Source organism: Enhydra lutris, unplaced genomic scaffold (genome assembly GCF_002288905.1).
Source record: "Enhydra lutris kenyoni isolate GAN:26980312 unplaced genomic scaffold, ASM228890v2 scaffoldscaffold9, whole genome shotgun sequence".
In the NCBI taxonomy this organism is placed as follows: Eukaryota; Metazoa; Chordata; class Mammalia; order Carnivora; family Mustelidae; genus Enhydra; species Enhydra lutris.
The window spans coordinates 17,555,819-17,572,255 of NW_019154093.1; the positions used below are offsets into that span (position 1 = coordinate 17,555,819).

Here is a 16,437-nt window from a genome sequence, read left to right on the forward strand (position 1 = left end):
GCCACATAAAAATAGTTTTATCGGTAAGAATAAATACATTTTTCTTTTTTAATATGGACACATATTTTACAAAAGAGCCCCATAGCACTATGGGAAATTAAGATCCTTCTACAAAAAAGAAGATGTAACTCGGGTACAATAAAGCTCTAGTGTTCTAACGGATCCCGTCTGGACTGCCCGTCAGGTGTCAGGCACCCCGGAGGTGGTGGCAGGGGCAGTGGGGGGGGTGGCCACACACCCTCCTGTGGTTTCTCTGGGTCCTCTGCACTGGTGGCCAAGGTCAGGAGGGCCCAAGGCGGTGTCGCAGGAGGGAGGCTGCAACGCCGGCCACAATGGCGGGGAGGAGGCCCAGGGTGGGCTGGGGGCGGCAGGTGCTGCTGGTGGGGCCCGGCTCTTCCCGCTGCTGAAGCCGCTCTGAGAGCTGCAAGGCTGGCCCCGCGGTCCCAGGGCTGTGTGTGGGCTGCAGGGGCGGCGGGGGCGGTGAGGCGGCCGTGCTGGAGGGAGAGAGAAAGCAGGAGAGCCCCGGAACGACCACTCAGTAGCCTCGTCCTGGGCTCTGGCCTGGGGTTCAGAGGCGACTTTAGGGAATCTACTTTCTTATAAAATGGAGGAGATGGGGCTGGGCAGGGAAAGTGAGCTCCTGAAGCTGAAGGCCCCAAGCATGACCCCTCGATACAGATCCCAGGGCAGAAAGAACTGAAGTGCCACAGAGGGGCTGGGTCTGGGGTCAAGCTGGGGGAGTCAGCCTCCAGGCCTGTGTGCGCAGGCGCTCTCCTGCCATTGTCCCCACCCAGCCCGAAATAGACAGGAAATCAACCACAGAGACAACCCCACCATCTCCTGCCCTCCTGATAACATCTACCAGTTACTGAGGGTCTCTCCCGCCTCAAAACCAACCTTCACAGTGGGTCTCTTCACCCCCTTTCCCTAGACGAGAGGGCCAGGGTTCAGAGAGGCTAAATGGCACTGGGTCCCAGGAGAAAGCACTGCCTGGGCAGGAGCCCGGGTCAGCCGCCCTCTGCATAAGCCCAGGGAGGTTGAGGGAAAGCTGTGATCCTTCATGAACTCATAAAAATAGAATCCAGTTTTGGAGGGAATGGGTGAGATTGTTGGCTCAAGAAAACCTATGAAAGGGAGAATGAAGGAGGAGAGACAGAGAAATAAGCAGATTGAGTGCAGAACGAGCCTGCTGGCTAAGGCCAGCACCCAGTGACATGGGCTAGTGCAGGGTAGGACAGTGGCCAGGTTGGGTAGGTAAATGGCTCAAGCTCTGGAAAGAGAGAGATAGCACATCATCAACAAAGAGAGGGCCAGGGACAGAGGAAGAGAGAGGACAAGGGCAGACAAGGACAGAGGTATAACCCAGAGAGGCCATGGGGTAGAAGGCTCCAGGATGAAAAGAGAGTTGGAGTTCAGGGGCACTGGACCCCACCTGCTCTTGTGGAGCCCTGGGTAGGGGAGGCAGATGGAGATGCAACAGAGGACCTAACAAGTCCCATCACAGCAGACGTGCAAAGGAGGGAGGGGAAACTGGGTAGGAGGCACACAGATGGGCCCCTGTCCAGGGCAGGGCCAGAAAGGCCTCCTGGAAGAGGTGACACAGCAGTCAGCCTGAAGACAGTCTACCTTGCATGTGACTGAGGGTGCCCCTAGTGGCCAGAGAAGTACTTACCCCAGCCTGTGGCAGCTCTGAGCCAGCACCTAGTACACATCAACCCCTAATCCTTATGGCCACACTATAAGGCAGATCCGACTCTTATCCCCATTTTACTTAGGAAGAAACTGAGGCACCAAGAGGTTAAGTAACTTGCTCCAGGACTCACAAGGAGGCTGGGATCTGAACCAGGCACACAGAAGGTGCTTGCTAGCAGCTGAGGCAGGGGCAGGAAGCTTGCCCCTCCCTGGGTGTCTGTGGTGTGGGTAGCCTCCTCCGTGTGGGACGCGGCCCTGTTTTCCAGTGCTTACTGCCCCTCCCCAGGAGGCTGTTCACTTGCTGGGCCCTCAGATTGTCCCCTGCTCTACCTTGGCCTGCACTTCCATGTGCCAGACACAAGGTCCCAATGATCGGCCATAACCACTGTGAACTCCGTCATCATCACCACCAAGCTCTGGCCCCACAGCCATCCGGGCCAGATGCCCCTCACACAGCCTGGCTCAGCCTGGGGTCACCATGCATGCCCCTGCCTCCGAGCAGGCTGGGGCCTCTGCTCAGGAAGTAGGTGTCCAGATGCCCTCAGTCAAGAAGGTCCTCGCTCCTGGCCTGTCCCTCGTTCCCTACTCCTGGTCGTACTCCAGCCACGAGAACCTGCCGCACCCTCACATGAAGTTCTTCTCCACCTGGCATCTACAGTGGTCATGAACTGTGCTCCTCTGTCTTTCGAAACTTCAAGAATAGCTAGGAGGAGAGGAGGGAGTGTGCCTGTGGAACAGAAGCAGGCAGACCAGGTGGCTCTGACTGCCCGCGATGACCCACAGCGCCTGGCAGAGGATGGCCCACCCTGTATCCGCCGGCAGGACACTGAGACCTCTCACACAGTTGGGGACCAGCCGACCTCACCTATCCTGCCTCCGCCAGCACGCGCCACCCTGTCCAGTCACCCTGACTGTCCTGCTGCCTTGTCCCACCCATGAAGGCCTGGTTCAACATCCCCACAAAACCTCACGTGGGTCTCACTGTTGCAGCCATGTCGCACACAGGTACCTATGTCTACAGAGGCTCTTGGATGGACTCCCGCTCGGGAAGGGCCCCGAGCAGTGCCCGGCTCGCTGGACACATGACACGGTTCGGCTCTTTAGCATTGTATGTTCGTGTGCGTCGGTCCCCGTGAGCAGCTTCCTCCATTTATGAAGCGCTTCCTAGGAGCCCGTAGACACTGCAATGCAGTACCCGTGTCACCTCATTATCCCCATTTCCAGGTTGACGGGACAGCCTGCAGGGGATCGGGATACGGAGGATCACCCGGTGGAGGGCACACAGGTCGGCGCGCTGCTTCCTGCTGAGACCTGGAAAACCCGTGTGTGGAGGCTCACCGGGGTGGGAGGAGGGAGGGCTTGGCCCCGGGAGGGTCATGCCTGAGCCCACGCCACTACCTGAGCCCCTTCTCTCCCTTTCTCTTCTAATGAGAAAAGTTCCACACGCTACACAAAGGGTCCACGATGGTCCCTTCCCAGGAGCTGCCCTGTGCTTTCAGCCTGAGCAGCCAGGAGGCTAGGAGGCCCGGCCTCAAGAGGAGAGGCTTTGTGCCATCTGCAGGGGGGCCCAGGCAGGCTGCAGCCAGCCCCGCCATCAGAAGGAAGATAAGTAGGAGTTAGGAAAATTATGTCTTGCAAGGCGCCCAAAGGCATTTGCTTTCACACTTTGAAAAGCAAAGATGCACACTCCCCCTTGGAGCCTGAGCAGGGCGTTTTATTGCTTGGAAGGAGTCCCAGGGAAATGGGGTGGGGGGCGGAAAGCCCCTCCAAATACCCCCACCTCCCCAGCCCACTCTGCTCACAAAGCTCAGTCTCCTAGTCCAGATCCCCCTTCCCCCCACTCCAAGATCCCAGGCCCATGCAGGGGAAAACTGTCTCATGGCAAAGGGGCCTTGAAGCCAAACCAAACACTGAGGGCTCCCAGGCTCCGCAGACGGCTGGCACCAACAGGCTGAGTCTGCTCCGAGCCGACTGGGCCCCTCGCATGGGGAAGGGCCCCACTGCTTGGGTGGACTGCTGAAGCCCTGTTCAAGAATGCCATATGTCCCCGTCTGCTGTGTGACTTGGGGCAAGTCCTGTCATCTAGGTCTCAGTTTCCCTATGTGTGCAATGAAGGAGCAGGAACAGACCCATGCATTTAAAAATGTTTTCTAGTGGTAGAAGCCAGAACGGAGAGCTCAGGCAGAAGCTCAAGATGTAAAGTACAGAGGAGGGTTGCTGCTCGAGACAGTGTCAGCTGTCTGCCCACGGAGGCCCCTCCAGGGGGCTTCCTGGACCCCTGCACCTAGAGGGTCTCCAAGAGCATCTAGGGCTGGGTGCTGGGGGTCTTCGTAGGTGGTGGCTTTCCTCCCAATGCAAAGGGCTACTGGCTATGCCCTGGGCGACCTTCTCGGAGGCTTCCAGGGACACAGAGTATAGAGGGGACTTGGGGTCCGGGTGACTGGTGGTCCTGCTGCCCGGGGGTACAGCCCTTGATGTGGTCCGGCTGGAGGAGACCCCACTGTCAGTGTGGTCTGGCCTCTGCCTCTTCGAGCCACGCGGGTCAGAGGCTGGTGGAGATCTGTGGCAACAGGTATCCCTGCAGCTCGATGTCCTGATGTCGAAGGCCTGTGCCCACCTCCATGCCTTTGGCTTCATGGCCTTCTCTGCAGGGAATGGCCTGATCCTCCCCCTGGCCCCGGCTATCTGATTCCTTTGCAGGCACAGGAGCACTCCGGGGCTCCAGGGCTTCTTCGGCCACACTGTGTTGGGAGCTGGCCGTGACCTGAGACTTCTCCTGCTCTTGTCCCCACCTGCTCTTGTGCCTAGCAACGTGGGGCTGGGTAACTGGCGTGTGCCCAGTGTGCTCCTGTTAAGCGGCAGGAGCAGCACCCACCCAGAGGCTCACTGAAGGCTTGTAGGAGAAGCCGAGCTAAGGGCCCCTGAGCAGCTCCTGCTGGGGCGGGGAGAGTGGCATCTGAGGCCAGCCCAAGAGTCCCACCAGCAGTTCTGGAGACCACGGTCACTGAGCATCACAGGTGGCCTGGCGCCAGCTTACCACTTCATAGCATCCTGTTGTTTGCTTTCTAACCCTCAAAGCAAGCCCCACGAAGGGCTGGGCTCTGATGCCCATTCTGCCTGCTTTTGTCTGTGCTGTTGTTCATGGAGATCCTGTTTCCCATTTCTCACAGGGTATCTTCTACCTGCGATCTCACGGCATTCCGGCCTCACACAGAGACGCCGACCATGCAGGACCCTCTCAGGAGAAGGTCTGGCTTTGCTGGGAGAAATTGGAGCTGGGGAGCCTGGGGCGGGATGGGCAGGCCAGGCGGAGGTGGGCACGGCTCTCCCAGGGGCCTAGGAGGTGGAACAGTGTCTTTTCCCCTTTGAGGGGGCCCTGGGCACCTGCTCAAACCTCAGGGAAACTGAGGCCCAGAAGAACAATGATACGTGTGTGTGTGTGTGTGTCCAGTACGGTACACTCACAAGCCCTCTGGGTTTGTCCACATTGAGGCCTACCTGTGCCTTGCTTCCAGCCATGCCCAGCACTTAGAAGGAGCTCCCTTTCCTGCACCTGCCTCCTCATGACTGTCTGTCCTGATGGCCCCGCACTCTGCCCCCTTCTTTATCCAACCCTCCACCTTCATCACATGCACACATAGCGCAGCTGTGGAGGGAGAGAGCAGCAGAACTGGCCTGACCTTTGGAGACGGTCAAGGCCCTACCTGCACAGAAGGAGAGACTGAGGATTGTCACGAACCCCATATCACACACAGCCAGGGAATGAGCCCTGCCTGGCTGCCACCCTCCTGGCCCTCCGATGTGGGGGCTCCCTGAGAGTTCTGTACCACCACTTCACAGCTGTCTGCGGACACATGCCTGGCCCTTTCCATGGGTCCTCCTAAATCACTCTGCCAAGGGCTGTTGCTTCTCTAAACCTCCTCCATGGTGTTTCCGTCTCAGGGAATGAGGGCTGAGGGGAGGGTCCACAAAACCTCCATGAGGCCCCTGGCAGCTGGAGAAGTCCAACATGGACCTGGTGCCCAGAGCCCCCAGGCCTTTAAACCCAAGTGAGGGACTGCAGCCCATGTGATTGTGCTGAGACGGGGGCGCCTTCGGGGGCTGCGGGATGTGGGGGAGGAGAGAAGGGACACAGCCAGTGTGGATGGAGGAGATGCTTGCCAGGCGGCTGCGGGAGGAGCATTTGCATGGCCATGGGCAAATGTGACCTTTAGCGTCAGGCAGCCCTGAGTGTGAGCTCCGACTTCACAGCCCACTCGCTGTGTGGTCTTAGACACGTTACCTGACTTCGCTGGGCCTCAGTCTCCTTGTTTCACAAACAAAGCTTACTTCCCAGACTCCTGGCAGGACCCGGGGCACGAGTCTGCTGTTGGAGTTCAGCCAATGTCCCCTCGTGCCCACCCCTGGCAGAGAGAAAAGCAAGAACGAAGGGAGGAGGAGGGCCGGGCACAGCCGGCTGAGGGGCGGCATGCAGCCTGGCAAGGTCAAGGCCCGCAGGAGCGGCAGCCCCAGGCCGGAGGGGAGGCCACGGCTCTGTGTCCAGGCTGTGCAGGAGGAAGCTGGCCTGGCCAAGGCAGGGAGCACCAAAGAATCTCAGACTGCTGGGGGCAGTGTGCTTGGGGAGGGGGGGGAAGGGTGGGAGAGGGGGGGGGGGGGGGAAGGGTGGGAGAGGGGATGGATGTGGGGGAAGGAAAATAAGAAAACCTGGGATGGAGTTACAGCTCCAAGGATAACGATTTTGTTAGAGAGGCTACAGATGTGCCTCAGCTTCCCTCTTGGGAGAGCTTGCCTTTGTTCCCTCTCAGAGAAGTGGAAATTTGGAAACCCTGGGCAGGTGGGGTGAGTCCCCTGGGAGTGACAGAAGGGTGCCCCACCTAGGCCTCTCAAGGAGCTCAAGCCCTGTTTCCCTGAGAAGCGTCGAGAACCCAAACAGGGTGCCCATCCATGGAAACTTCTCTCTCCAACCCCACCAGATGGAAGAAAGCTATTCAACCACAATTTACCTGTTAGGTTGGAGAAGGGGCTCCCCCTTGCCAAAGAAAAGCTATTTTCTTCTCCTGAAACCAGGCTCTGTGTTTCAGAGCTACGTGTTGTGAAAAGGAAACCGTTTGGAGCCGTTTGCTGAAATTTACCTTTCAGAAGTGGTTAGAGTCGGGGGTCCGCTGCTGGAGCTGACAGCCGGCCCCCATCACCTCATGGGCCAGGCCCACCCCAGACTGGGTCTCTTGATTGCCCCAAAAGGCTGATGAGGGCCCCGAGTCCCCCTCCTGATGGGAGCTATCCATGGGCCGGCCGTGCCTCCACCGGCCCCGCTCCTCCTGTCAGGTGGCAGGCCCTGCCCCGCACTGAGGAAGAGGCCCTCTGACAGCTGCCCGCCTGCGCTCCTGGATCGGAGGGGGCGGCCCACGCAGGGCATGTGAGCCGAATATGTCACAGCTAATAGAGCTACAGTGGTGCCTCTGTCCCTGGCAGAGCAGGGGTGGGGGGCAGGCAGGCTGGCCGGGGCGCTGCACATTTCCCAGTAACCCAAGTCAGATGCTCTGAAACCAAAGCCCAAAGGAGCAGTGGGCTCCACAACTAGTTGCTGGAAGTCTTTGTAGAATAGCACACCTCTCAGACTTTAGAAGAACGGACTGGACTGTATCATCCTTTTGTCATAGACTCAGACACCTGGCTGCAGGAGGACCATGAAGTTGACAAGGCTGGAGGCAGTCCCTGATGGCTTGTGTGACCCTGGACAGATCCCTTTTCCCCCAGCCTGTAAATGCAGAACTAGGTCCACATTCCCCAAAGCTGTGGAGAAGTCTCCTGAGTGCAACTTCAGCCCGAGGGCAGACACAGCACCCAGCTCCCCAGGCCCCTGTGGTGCAGGGTCAGATTAGGAGGGCCACGGGGGCCTGGACCTATGTTTGTTTCCAGGTACCCCGGATGACTCTTTCTGGGGGTGCAGGGGAAATCCCAGATGATGGTCTTTAGGGCTCAGGGGAGACTCCGAGTCTCCAAGGGCCCACTGCTGGGGCACGAGGGCCAGGGTTGGCTACCGCAGTGGATAGGACCCCGACCTCCACTGACAGTCACTCCCTGGGGCATCTCAGGTGTTCTGGTGACACTGTTCACCACACACAGAGACTCGCACCCCAACGCGGAAGCTAGGGAGACTGTTTTGAGCCTGCAGGCAAAAGTTGGGAGACAGCATCCTGGTTTCAGTAGGAGCTACGATGACAGACAGACTGGGAGGGTGGCACAGGGGCAGCAGGGGCACGCAGGCAGGGGACAGACTGGTACTACTAGCACAGTAGGATGATCTCTGCACCTGCCCATGCTCACTGCCGTGCACCACGAATGCCATCCTCTCCCGAGATGGAGCCCACAGCCATAAGGGCAGTGGTCAGCCCCTGCCATCTCTTTCTTGCAGAGTGGGACCCTCTGCTCCCTCCCTGACCGGGTGCTGGCCACTCAGACCTTCCAGGGACAGGGAGCTCACAACCTTTCCACGGAGCCAGGCTGCGCTGTTCTCTCCTACTGTCACCGTCTGGGGACAAACATAGCCTGTTTTGCACCCCAGCTGCATCCAGGGAAGCTAAAGGCAAAGCAGACTTTTGGCCAATGCACCTTAGGTTTCTGTTTCCTTATCTTTAAAATGGAAAAAAGTGTACTTGCTCTCATTTTGAGACTAAAGATGAAAAATCAGATGTAAGCCTGCTCTGTAAGCCCTGCTAGATGAACAGTAGGAGGCTTTGTGAACAGGGGTGGGGGAGTGTCAAGCTCTCCCCAGAAGTTTCCACTCAAGTGCCCACCTGGCCCACTTCCTCTGAGGAGCACCCAGGGAGGAGAGGGGCTGTGGCCCTGGGGCAGGGGTATGTGTGTGTGTGAGGCCGGCAGGAGAGGTGGCCAGCCCCGGACGGCCCGCCCCGTCCCTGCTCACCTGTCCTCGAGGCGAACCCATAGGTCATTGAACTGCCGTGGCCTCTGCTGCTTGTTCTGCCTCTTGTGCCACTTCTTCTGCCGCCCAAACTCCTCCAGCTGGCTGAGGCTGTCGGGGAGCAGGAGGTGTGGGGACAGGGCCGGGTCCTCCTCCTCAGGCGGGATGGTGGGGGTTGCTGAGGGTGCTGCGGGGACGGCAGCAGCAGGAGTGGCTGGGGCCGGACTCGCCGAGGTCCTCTCCGGTGGGGGCTCAGGGCTCCGGGCGGCGGGGCTGGAAACGGGCAAGAGCACGTGAGGTGCACGTGTGGGACTGTGTCACTCATGCACAACAGGGAATGGCACCCAGTGGGAAGGCTGTCACCACAGGAGAAGAAGCTGGGTGCCCCTGCTGCACTCAGCGAGAGTATCTGGTGTTGGGAGATGGAGCTCTGACTCCTTTCATTGAGGGACTCCAGGCGCCGGGCACTCTTTTAGGGATTGGGCAAGAACAGTCCAAACTGGGTTCCTGTCCATTCTGAGCTCGCACTTCGAAGCGGAAGATGGACAATGAGGATGGCAGATGGTGAGAGCCCCTGAGGGGGGCAGGAGAGGGAGCATGGAGGTGGAGGGTGCTTGGCATGCAGGGGGTGTGGCCATTGCCCGGTGATGTTTGAGCCCAGACTCTTGGGAGGGGAGGGGGCGAGCCATGGGCAGGTCTCTGGAGGGCATATCTGACCTTCGTCAGGGTATTTCATTCCACAAACTCTGGCTGAGTATCTTGGGGCAAGTGACTAACCGCGCTGTGCCTTGTTCTCCTGCTTTGCGAAACGGGGATGCCACAGCCCACGCTTCTGCGGGGCATCATGCGGATTTCATAAGTGAACCCGGGCAAAGCCCTTAGAACAGTGACTGGCTCGTAGTTAACAGCTGAAATGCTTTAGTAATGAACGTGAGTCGTTAAGTATTATTAAATAGTAACATGGTTGCTTGTGTTGTTCATCCAGCCCCCCATCCGTGCATTCATCATCTACTTCCTGAACACCTTTCCGGGGAGGCAGGACAGCATTCAGCAAGTTAGAGCTCCAGCTAGAGGTACACAAACGCGGGTTCACATCCCGCTCTGCAGCTTACAGGTTGTGTGGCCAAGGAGCAGCAGGGAGGCGCGAGATGGGAATAGTTCTATTCCCACTTACTTCCTAAGCTTGTCGCACGGATGAATGAGCTGAGGTCCTAACACAGTGCCTGACCCATAACAAGCATTTCTTTAAACCTGGCCTGCAGGCAAAGGGACTTGGCTGTAGTGGGCACTGAAACACTGATTAGGCGTGTGGTCGTGGAATTCACATTCCATACAGCGCTACATACACAGGTCTCTCAGCCTGGGAACATCGTCTGCTCCTCTCCCTTTTATTCTTTCCTCTCTGGGGCCCGAATGGACTTCCTCTGGAAGACATCAGGCCCTGGCAGAAGGCTGGACGTGGCATGGGGAACTATAAAGTTCCAGTGACACCCAAGGCGGCACACAGCCTGTCCTCCTCCTCCAGTCCCGCATGCACGATGGGGTGAAGGGCTTCTCCCTCCTTGAAGGAGAGAAGGCCATCGGCTCAGCCTGTCCGTTCCCAGCCCCCATGGCAAGCCCAGATTCCCAGGGTTCAGGAGATGCTGCAGCTGCTAGGGAGATAATTCAAAACAGGCGGACAAAAAGATGGATCCAGGAAGCACCTGTGGCCGATGATGGCTTTTATTGTTGGGGCCTCCTCAGCATCCTGGCCCCTCACCCCACCCGCAGGATTTCAGCGTGTGCTGGAGGCTCAGCCTGAGAGCTCTCGGAGCAGGGCCGGGCAGGGGGGCGGGAGAGGCGGGGGGCCTTCCTCTAATGCCTGGGCTCTGAGATGAATAGGAGCAGAGGCAGCCTCCCCGGCCTGTCTGCCCACCCTGACTGGCCTGGACAGACACAATGAGCCTCGGATGAAGTCCTTGGGGCTGTGAAGGGGAGTGTGCGGAATGCCTTGTCCCCGAGGCTGCCTTGGGTCCCTCGCTCCTCGAGCACACCCCTGCGCTGGCCCAGGGCAGACTGCTTTGTGCTGCACTCAAATGTTCAGGAAGAACAGTGTCATGAGCTTGACTCAGATGATCAGAAGAGGAAGGAGTCCAATACGAGGGACTTTTTAAGGTCCTCTAGAAGTGCCATGGAGACAGCAGTGAGCATTGGCCCAGAGCTAGGAGACCAGAGGCTCAAAGCTCTGGTGGGCTAGGGGGTCCAAGCCTCATTTCTGCAGAGCAAGGAGCAAAGCCTCAGTCATTCCTGAGCATCCCTGCCCCCAAGCCCACCTCCAGTCCCCAGAGAGGGGACAGGGAGTGGTTAGGAGTTTAGGGAGGGTCTAGAGCCAGACTGCCATTACCATGAGCTGTGTATCCCTCTGCAAGTGACTTCACCTCTCTGGGCCTCCAGTTCCTCACTTTCAAGGTGGGGATACTCTAGTTCCTAACTCATTGAGCTTTTGAGAGGATTGAATGAGCTAGAAACGCTGAGAGCCTGGTGTACAGTGAACCACCAATAAATATTGGCTATGATTGTTCAAGCTTCTTTCTGACTGTGGCTCATGTCACGTCAGAGACAGGGGCTGAAACTGCACTGTGGTTGCCTTTGTTGTCTAGTGAGGAAGTTTCCGGCAATACTGTTGGGGTACAGGCTGCAGGGAATCCCTAAGTTTGAGGATGCTGTCATTGCCTCCCCCAGAGCTGCCCAGTATGGGCTGACACCCTGTCATGCCTGCCCTGGCACTGTGGACCACAAGTGGGCCCAGGGGACCCCCAACCTAGGGTAGGGACAGGAACCCCTCAGATGCCCAGTGATGGCTATTTGAGTGGAGAAGGTATGTCCTGATGGGAAAGTCACGGGTAGGAGGGCACAGCCAAGAGGTGTGGTCAGAGGAAGGTGAGGAACAGGTGTGGGTGGGGCCGGGCATCCCCCGGTTCTCGAGGCAGCACCCCAGGTGTCCTGCAGAGTCCTCCCCCCCACCCCACCCCAACCAGGCTCTAAATCTTGAGCATCTCTCAGGATCTAACGTTCTTCCCATTCCCACTGCCCTGTCCCCCAACCTCACCTCCCAGGTTGCCAAGATAGCATGACAGCTTTCTTCCCAGTCCCCTCACCTCCAGCCCAGCCCCTGCACTCCTGGCTGCCTGGTCACAGCGGGTCCCTACGAGGCTTCTTCACAACTTGCCCTGCAAGCCGAGCAGGAGGACAGGGTACAGCCCAGCCATGCTCCACAGGCTCGGGCAGGCTTCGTGGTGGTGGCAGCAGGCCTGCCAGGCCCGTACCCCCCAGATGCCTGAGTTTCTCACCTGTGGATTGTTTGCCCTGCCGGTGTGTGCTCCACCTCCAGCCCTGCCTGCCGAAGGACGTCGATGACTGTGTTGTTTCCCAGGAAATGACCTAGAACACAAGAGACAGAGTGGACTCAGCCACATGCCAAGTCACAGCGACTGGGGACCCCTCAGGCCAGGGACCTCCTATACCCAAGATGGTACAGTGTGTCTGGATGTTGTCCCGGTGCCACCTTGGCATGGGTCCAAATCCTGGCTCTGCAGGCCCCAATCCTCAGGCCCCAGTTTCCGTGGGCTCCCCTCTGTAAAGGGAATGATGGTAGCATTCCCTGCTGGGCTAGTAGGAGGACTGCTGGAACAGTGGTTGGCATTGTGGCAAAGGTCACAAGTGTTTCAAGTGGCCTTGCTGTGCCTCGTACCCTGAGGCTGACCCCAGACTCAGATGGTAATGACCTGCAATACAGTCTCCGGGTACTGGACCCAGGCTCCAGCTGTGGCTGCCACACAGTTTTATACCAGAAAAGTAAAGTGAATTCAGCCCATGTAAGACAAGCAACAGAAATGAGCAGCCGAAAGGGGTCATGCAAGGCCCAGCTTGGAGAAAACCTCCTCCAAGAAGCCCTCCAGCCCTCAACAGGTCTGTGGCTCATCTTCGTGAGTTCCACCAGCAGTTTGAGGGCCCATTCCTTAGCACGCGAGTGGGTTCTCCGTGTTCATGTCTGTCTCCCCACAAGGCTCCACAGGGCAGAGACCTTCGTGGATTCATTCGTTCACCTTCTATCCAGCCTCTGCGAACCACACATTACAATCCAGGCCCCAAGTGGCCCCAGAAAACTCGCCAGGTGTCAGATTCTGGGGAAGGAGAGAGCAACACATGGTTGCGACGGCTGCAGGTCCAGCAGACAGCAGCGGGGGCACAGAAGGGGTCTAAAGCCGGAGCCGAACACTGTCGAGGTGGCTCCTGCTTGGGGGGTGCTGGCATCCTCACCCCAACCCATTAAGCATTCATTCAACAAATGTTTATGGTGCACTTGCGCTGAGGCCAGCCCTGTTGCTGGTGGCTCAGAATGCAGAGAGCCACAGCCCCAGATGAGCCCAGAAAATGGTCTCCTTCAGCAGGACGCAGGCATGAAGTCTGGCAACAGCCAAGGCTCTCCCAGGCTCCGGTGAGGAAGGGTCCTCAGAAGGCTAAGTGACGGCAGTCAGCACCCTGGCCAGCCCCTCGTCCTTCCTGGGCCTCGATCTCCCCACCTGTTAGATGTGGGCAGAGTGGCAGTGACCCCTTGTTGCTTCTTAGCCCATGTGCCTGCCCTGCGGCCCCACTCCCATGGGCGGCACGTTCCCCTCAGCTCCCCATTCAGCCCAGAACCTGGGGGGAAATCCCTGTGCCATTAGTCTAATCGCCTGTGACAGGTGGTGACAGGTGGGAAGCTGGAAGGTCAGCACGCTAACAGCCCCGGGGAGGTCTGAAGAGAGCAGACAGTGGACAAGCTGGGTGGGACCGGAGAGACTCCGGCACAGAGGGGGTGAGGCGGGGACTGCAGAGCGGTGGACGGAGGGTGGAGCCTACCCCCTCCGCTGCCCCCCTGCACACCTCTGGGCCGGCTTCTGCTCTCTTGCGCTGGCCCACCCCTGTCCCTGAAGTCCACCTTGGGATCACTGCGAGAGACCACTGGTATGGGAATGAGACCTGGCGTCTAGTCCAGGACCTGCCTCACGCGCTCTGAGACCTCAGGCAAATCCATTATGCTCAAATGCTCTTAATGTCTCTGTACAAGGGAGGGATCCATGGGCTCCCCGGCTCTCAGACTCTCTGGGGAAAGCTTCTGTTTGACCCTGGAGAACCCGACCAAAATGGATTCCCCCTCCCTCCCTTTCTTTACTGATTCAGTTCATTAATCTGACAAGCACTGAGCGAGTGGATCTCGAGTGCTAGCCAGTGGTGAAGAGACAGGGGCCTGTTCCAGGCACTTGGTCTCAGAATCAAGGTCTTTTGATCGGGGCTAAGTACGGAAGTACAACCTCAAGTCAGGGAAGACTTCCTGGAGGAGGCAGTGATAGCTGAAGGGTGGGATAAGAATTAGCCAGGTGAGCACGAGAGTTAGGCATGGGGTTGGGGGGGTGTTCCAGGCAGGGGAAATAGCATGTGGAAGGCTATAACAGGCTCATTCGAGAAGCCGAGTGCGGAAGACACGCAGACAACACAGGCATGAGCAGGCCCTCCCAGGACACTGGGCTTCACCCAATCCTGTTAAGGACAGAGACCCAATCTCCTGCCATGGCTATGCGTCTCCTGAGCCAAGTGGCTTCCTTGCCCCCAGCCTGTTTTCCTGAGTGTCAAACAGGCATGCATCCCTTCGGGGGCTGGTGAGGTCCTGATGAGGCAGGAGGAGTGACCGTTCTTTGGAGAAGCCCAGCATGCACTCTTGAGTGATGAGCTAAGCTAGTCCTTGGGGGGACCACAGAGTTGTGCCCACTTGCCTGGTCCCCGAGTGTGACGGAGCTGGAAGGGAGCCTGGGCATGGTGGCCTTTGGCAAACGGGTTGCAGGAGCTCCCTGCCAGCAGTTCTTGGAATTTACTCCTGGCAGCAAAGGCCATTCCTTCCATGCCTCCATGGAGACCCTTTAAAGGCGAGGGCCTCCAGGCCCAGCAGTGGTCCGCCCAGAAGATTTCAAGAGCGACCAGGGAGAGCAGGCCGCCTCCAGCTGCATAGGAGCCATGGTGAATATTTACTAAGCTGTGCGACCCGCTCTGAGAGGAACATTCCTGATGCTGGGGGAGGTGGTGCTCGGAAGGGCTCAAGCCATACAGAGCTCCAGCTGGATCCGGAGCGCTGCCTGACAGCGTTTCGGGGTCCAGTCAGTGCCCCATCCATGTCCTCAGCCTCAGCAGCTCCAGACCCTGCCTGAACAGAAGACTCCAGATACTTTGAGAAACTAGTTGGAAGCCATCAGCAACGATTTTTGCAAATCCCATCTTTACTTCTCTAAGCCACGCCCGCCTTCACTTCCTTCCCTGCAAGGCAGAGACCAGAGTCTCCCGTTGCCTGCCCCCTACAAGAGGCCGCTCCTGCATAGCTCCAAGGGGCGCCCTCCCTGTGAACCCCTGCCCCAGGATAACACACACCAGCCACCCATTCCTGAGCCTGTGCGCCCAGTGCGGCCCCAGCCCTTCCCTCTCTGGGCTTGGCTTCAGAGGACCCCAGGACATGGTGCTGTCCTGCTTTTCTTTGTAGCCCTCTCACTGCCCCGCATCCCCCTTCTCCTGTCCAGTAAATGTGGGGGCCTCAAGAATCATGTCCATAGCCTTCTGCTCCCCCACAATCTGTGGACAAATCATCCACATGATGGTTTCAATCACCATGCAGTGTGGACCACTCTGGAACTACTGTCCTCGCCCAGACCTGACTGTCCGGCAGCCTACCGGACGTCTGTACCTAACAGCCTCCAGAGTCTACAAAACCCAGCTCACCCTCCCCTCCTGGGATGTGTCACAACTGAGCTCTGTTATCCAACTCAGATGGGCTCTGGCTTGACTTTTCCTCGCCCTCCTCATCCAGTGAGTGACCAGAGGCCTTCTGATTTCTCTCTCCTATTCATGCTTGACCAGCTCAGGTCCCCATCAGCTTCTGCCTGAGTCACTGCAGACATGGCCTTCCTTGCTCTCTCTCTGCAGCTGGAATGATCTTCCCACCCACATCACCCCCAGAGATGCCCCTGTCAGAATGCGTTCTCAACAAGCCATTTGAAGGGAGACTGAGTTTTTCGAGGGCATGAGCCACGTCTGATTCATCCTTGGCCTCAGGGCTAAGCCCAAGTCTGGCATACAGTGGTGGCTTCATGAATGTTTGTTGAATGAATGAATGACAAAACCCGCTACTCCATATCCTTGCCCTGATCTCACCCTATCCCCAGGAGACCTGAGCTCACAGATCCCCTTCCCTTGTAGCCCCCGCCCCGCCTCTTGGTGATGCTCCCGCAGATTCCACCAATCCCAGGAGCTCGCACCAGCCTGAGTCAGGGCTTGGTGCATGCTGTCCCCGGAGGCTGGCAGACAGGGCCTAGGCTTGCCTCCAAGGTCACAAATCCTGAAAACATCACCACGCCCATCCTGAAACCTGCAGGGAAGGTGTGGAAAGTTTCCAAAGGGGCCCCAATGTTGGGGCTTAGCCTGCGGGCTTGCCCAGGCTCCTGGAGTCTCCTGGCCACTGCTCAGCTGCTCCTTCCAGCACTGACAGCTGTTTCCTGGCCAGCTCTCTGCAGGAAGGTCGGTTCCATTTCATCTGCAGAGGCTACATGGACGAGGAGAGGAGGGAAGGGAGGCAGGACAGTGAGGGGTGGGGCACGCAGAGCGACAGAGACAGAGACTAGGGGAGAGGAGACAACAGAGGGGCTGAGAGAGAAAAGAGACACTCCCAGGAGTGTCTCCCGGGAGAGGGAGAGAGTGCCAGGACACAAGGAAACAGAGAGAAGACAGACAGATGAGAGGGGGAGAGAGGGGCTGGGAGACAG

General features: G+C 58.2%; 1 protein-coding gene across 1 annotated transcript in view; it reads right to left on the bottom strand.

Annotated features, from left to right (window-relative positions):
• Positions 1 to 280: 280 nt before the first annotated feature.
• The window catches only part of LOC111143433 (TraB domain containing 2B), a 223,895-nt gene continuing 207,738 nt past the window's right edge, over positions 281 to 16,437 (bottom strand). The window contains exons 5-7 of the mRNA XM_022497173.1: positions 11,944 to 12,034; positions 8,618 to 8,887; positions 281 to 494 (exon numbers count right to left, since the gene is read on the bottom strand). Coding sequence (XP_022352881.1) covers positions 281 to 494; positions 8,618 to 8,887; positions 11,944 to 12,034 — 575 coding nt within the window. The remainder of the gene's footprint in view (positions 495 to 8,617; positions 8,888 to 11,943; positions 12,035 to 16,437) is intronic.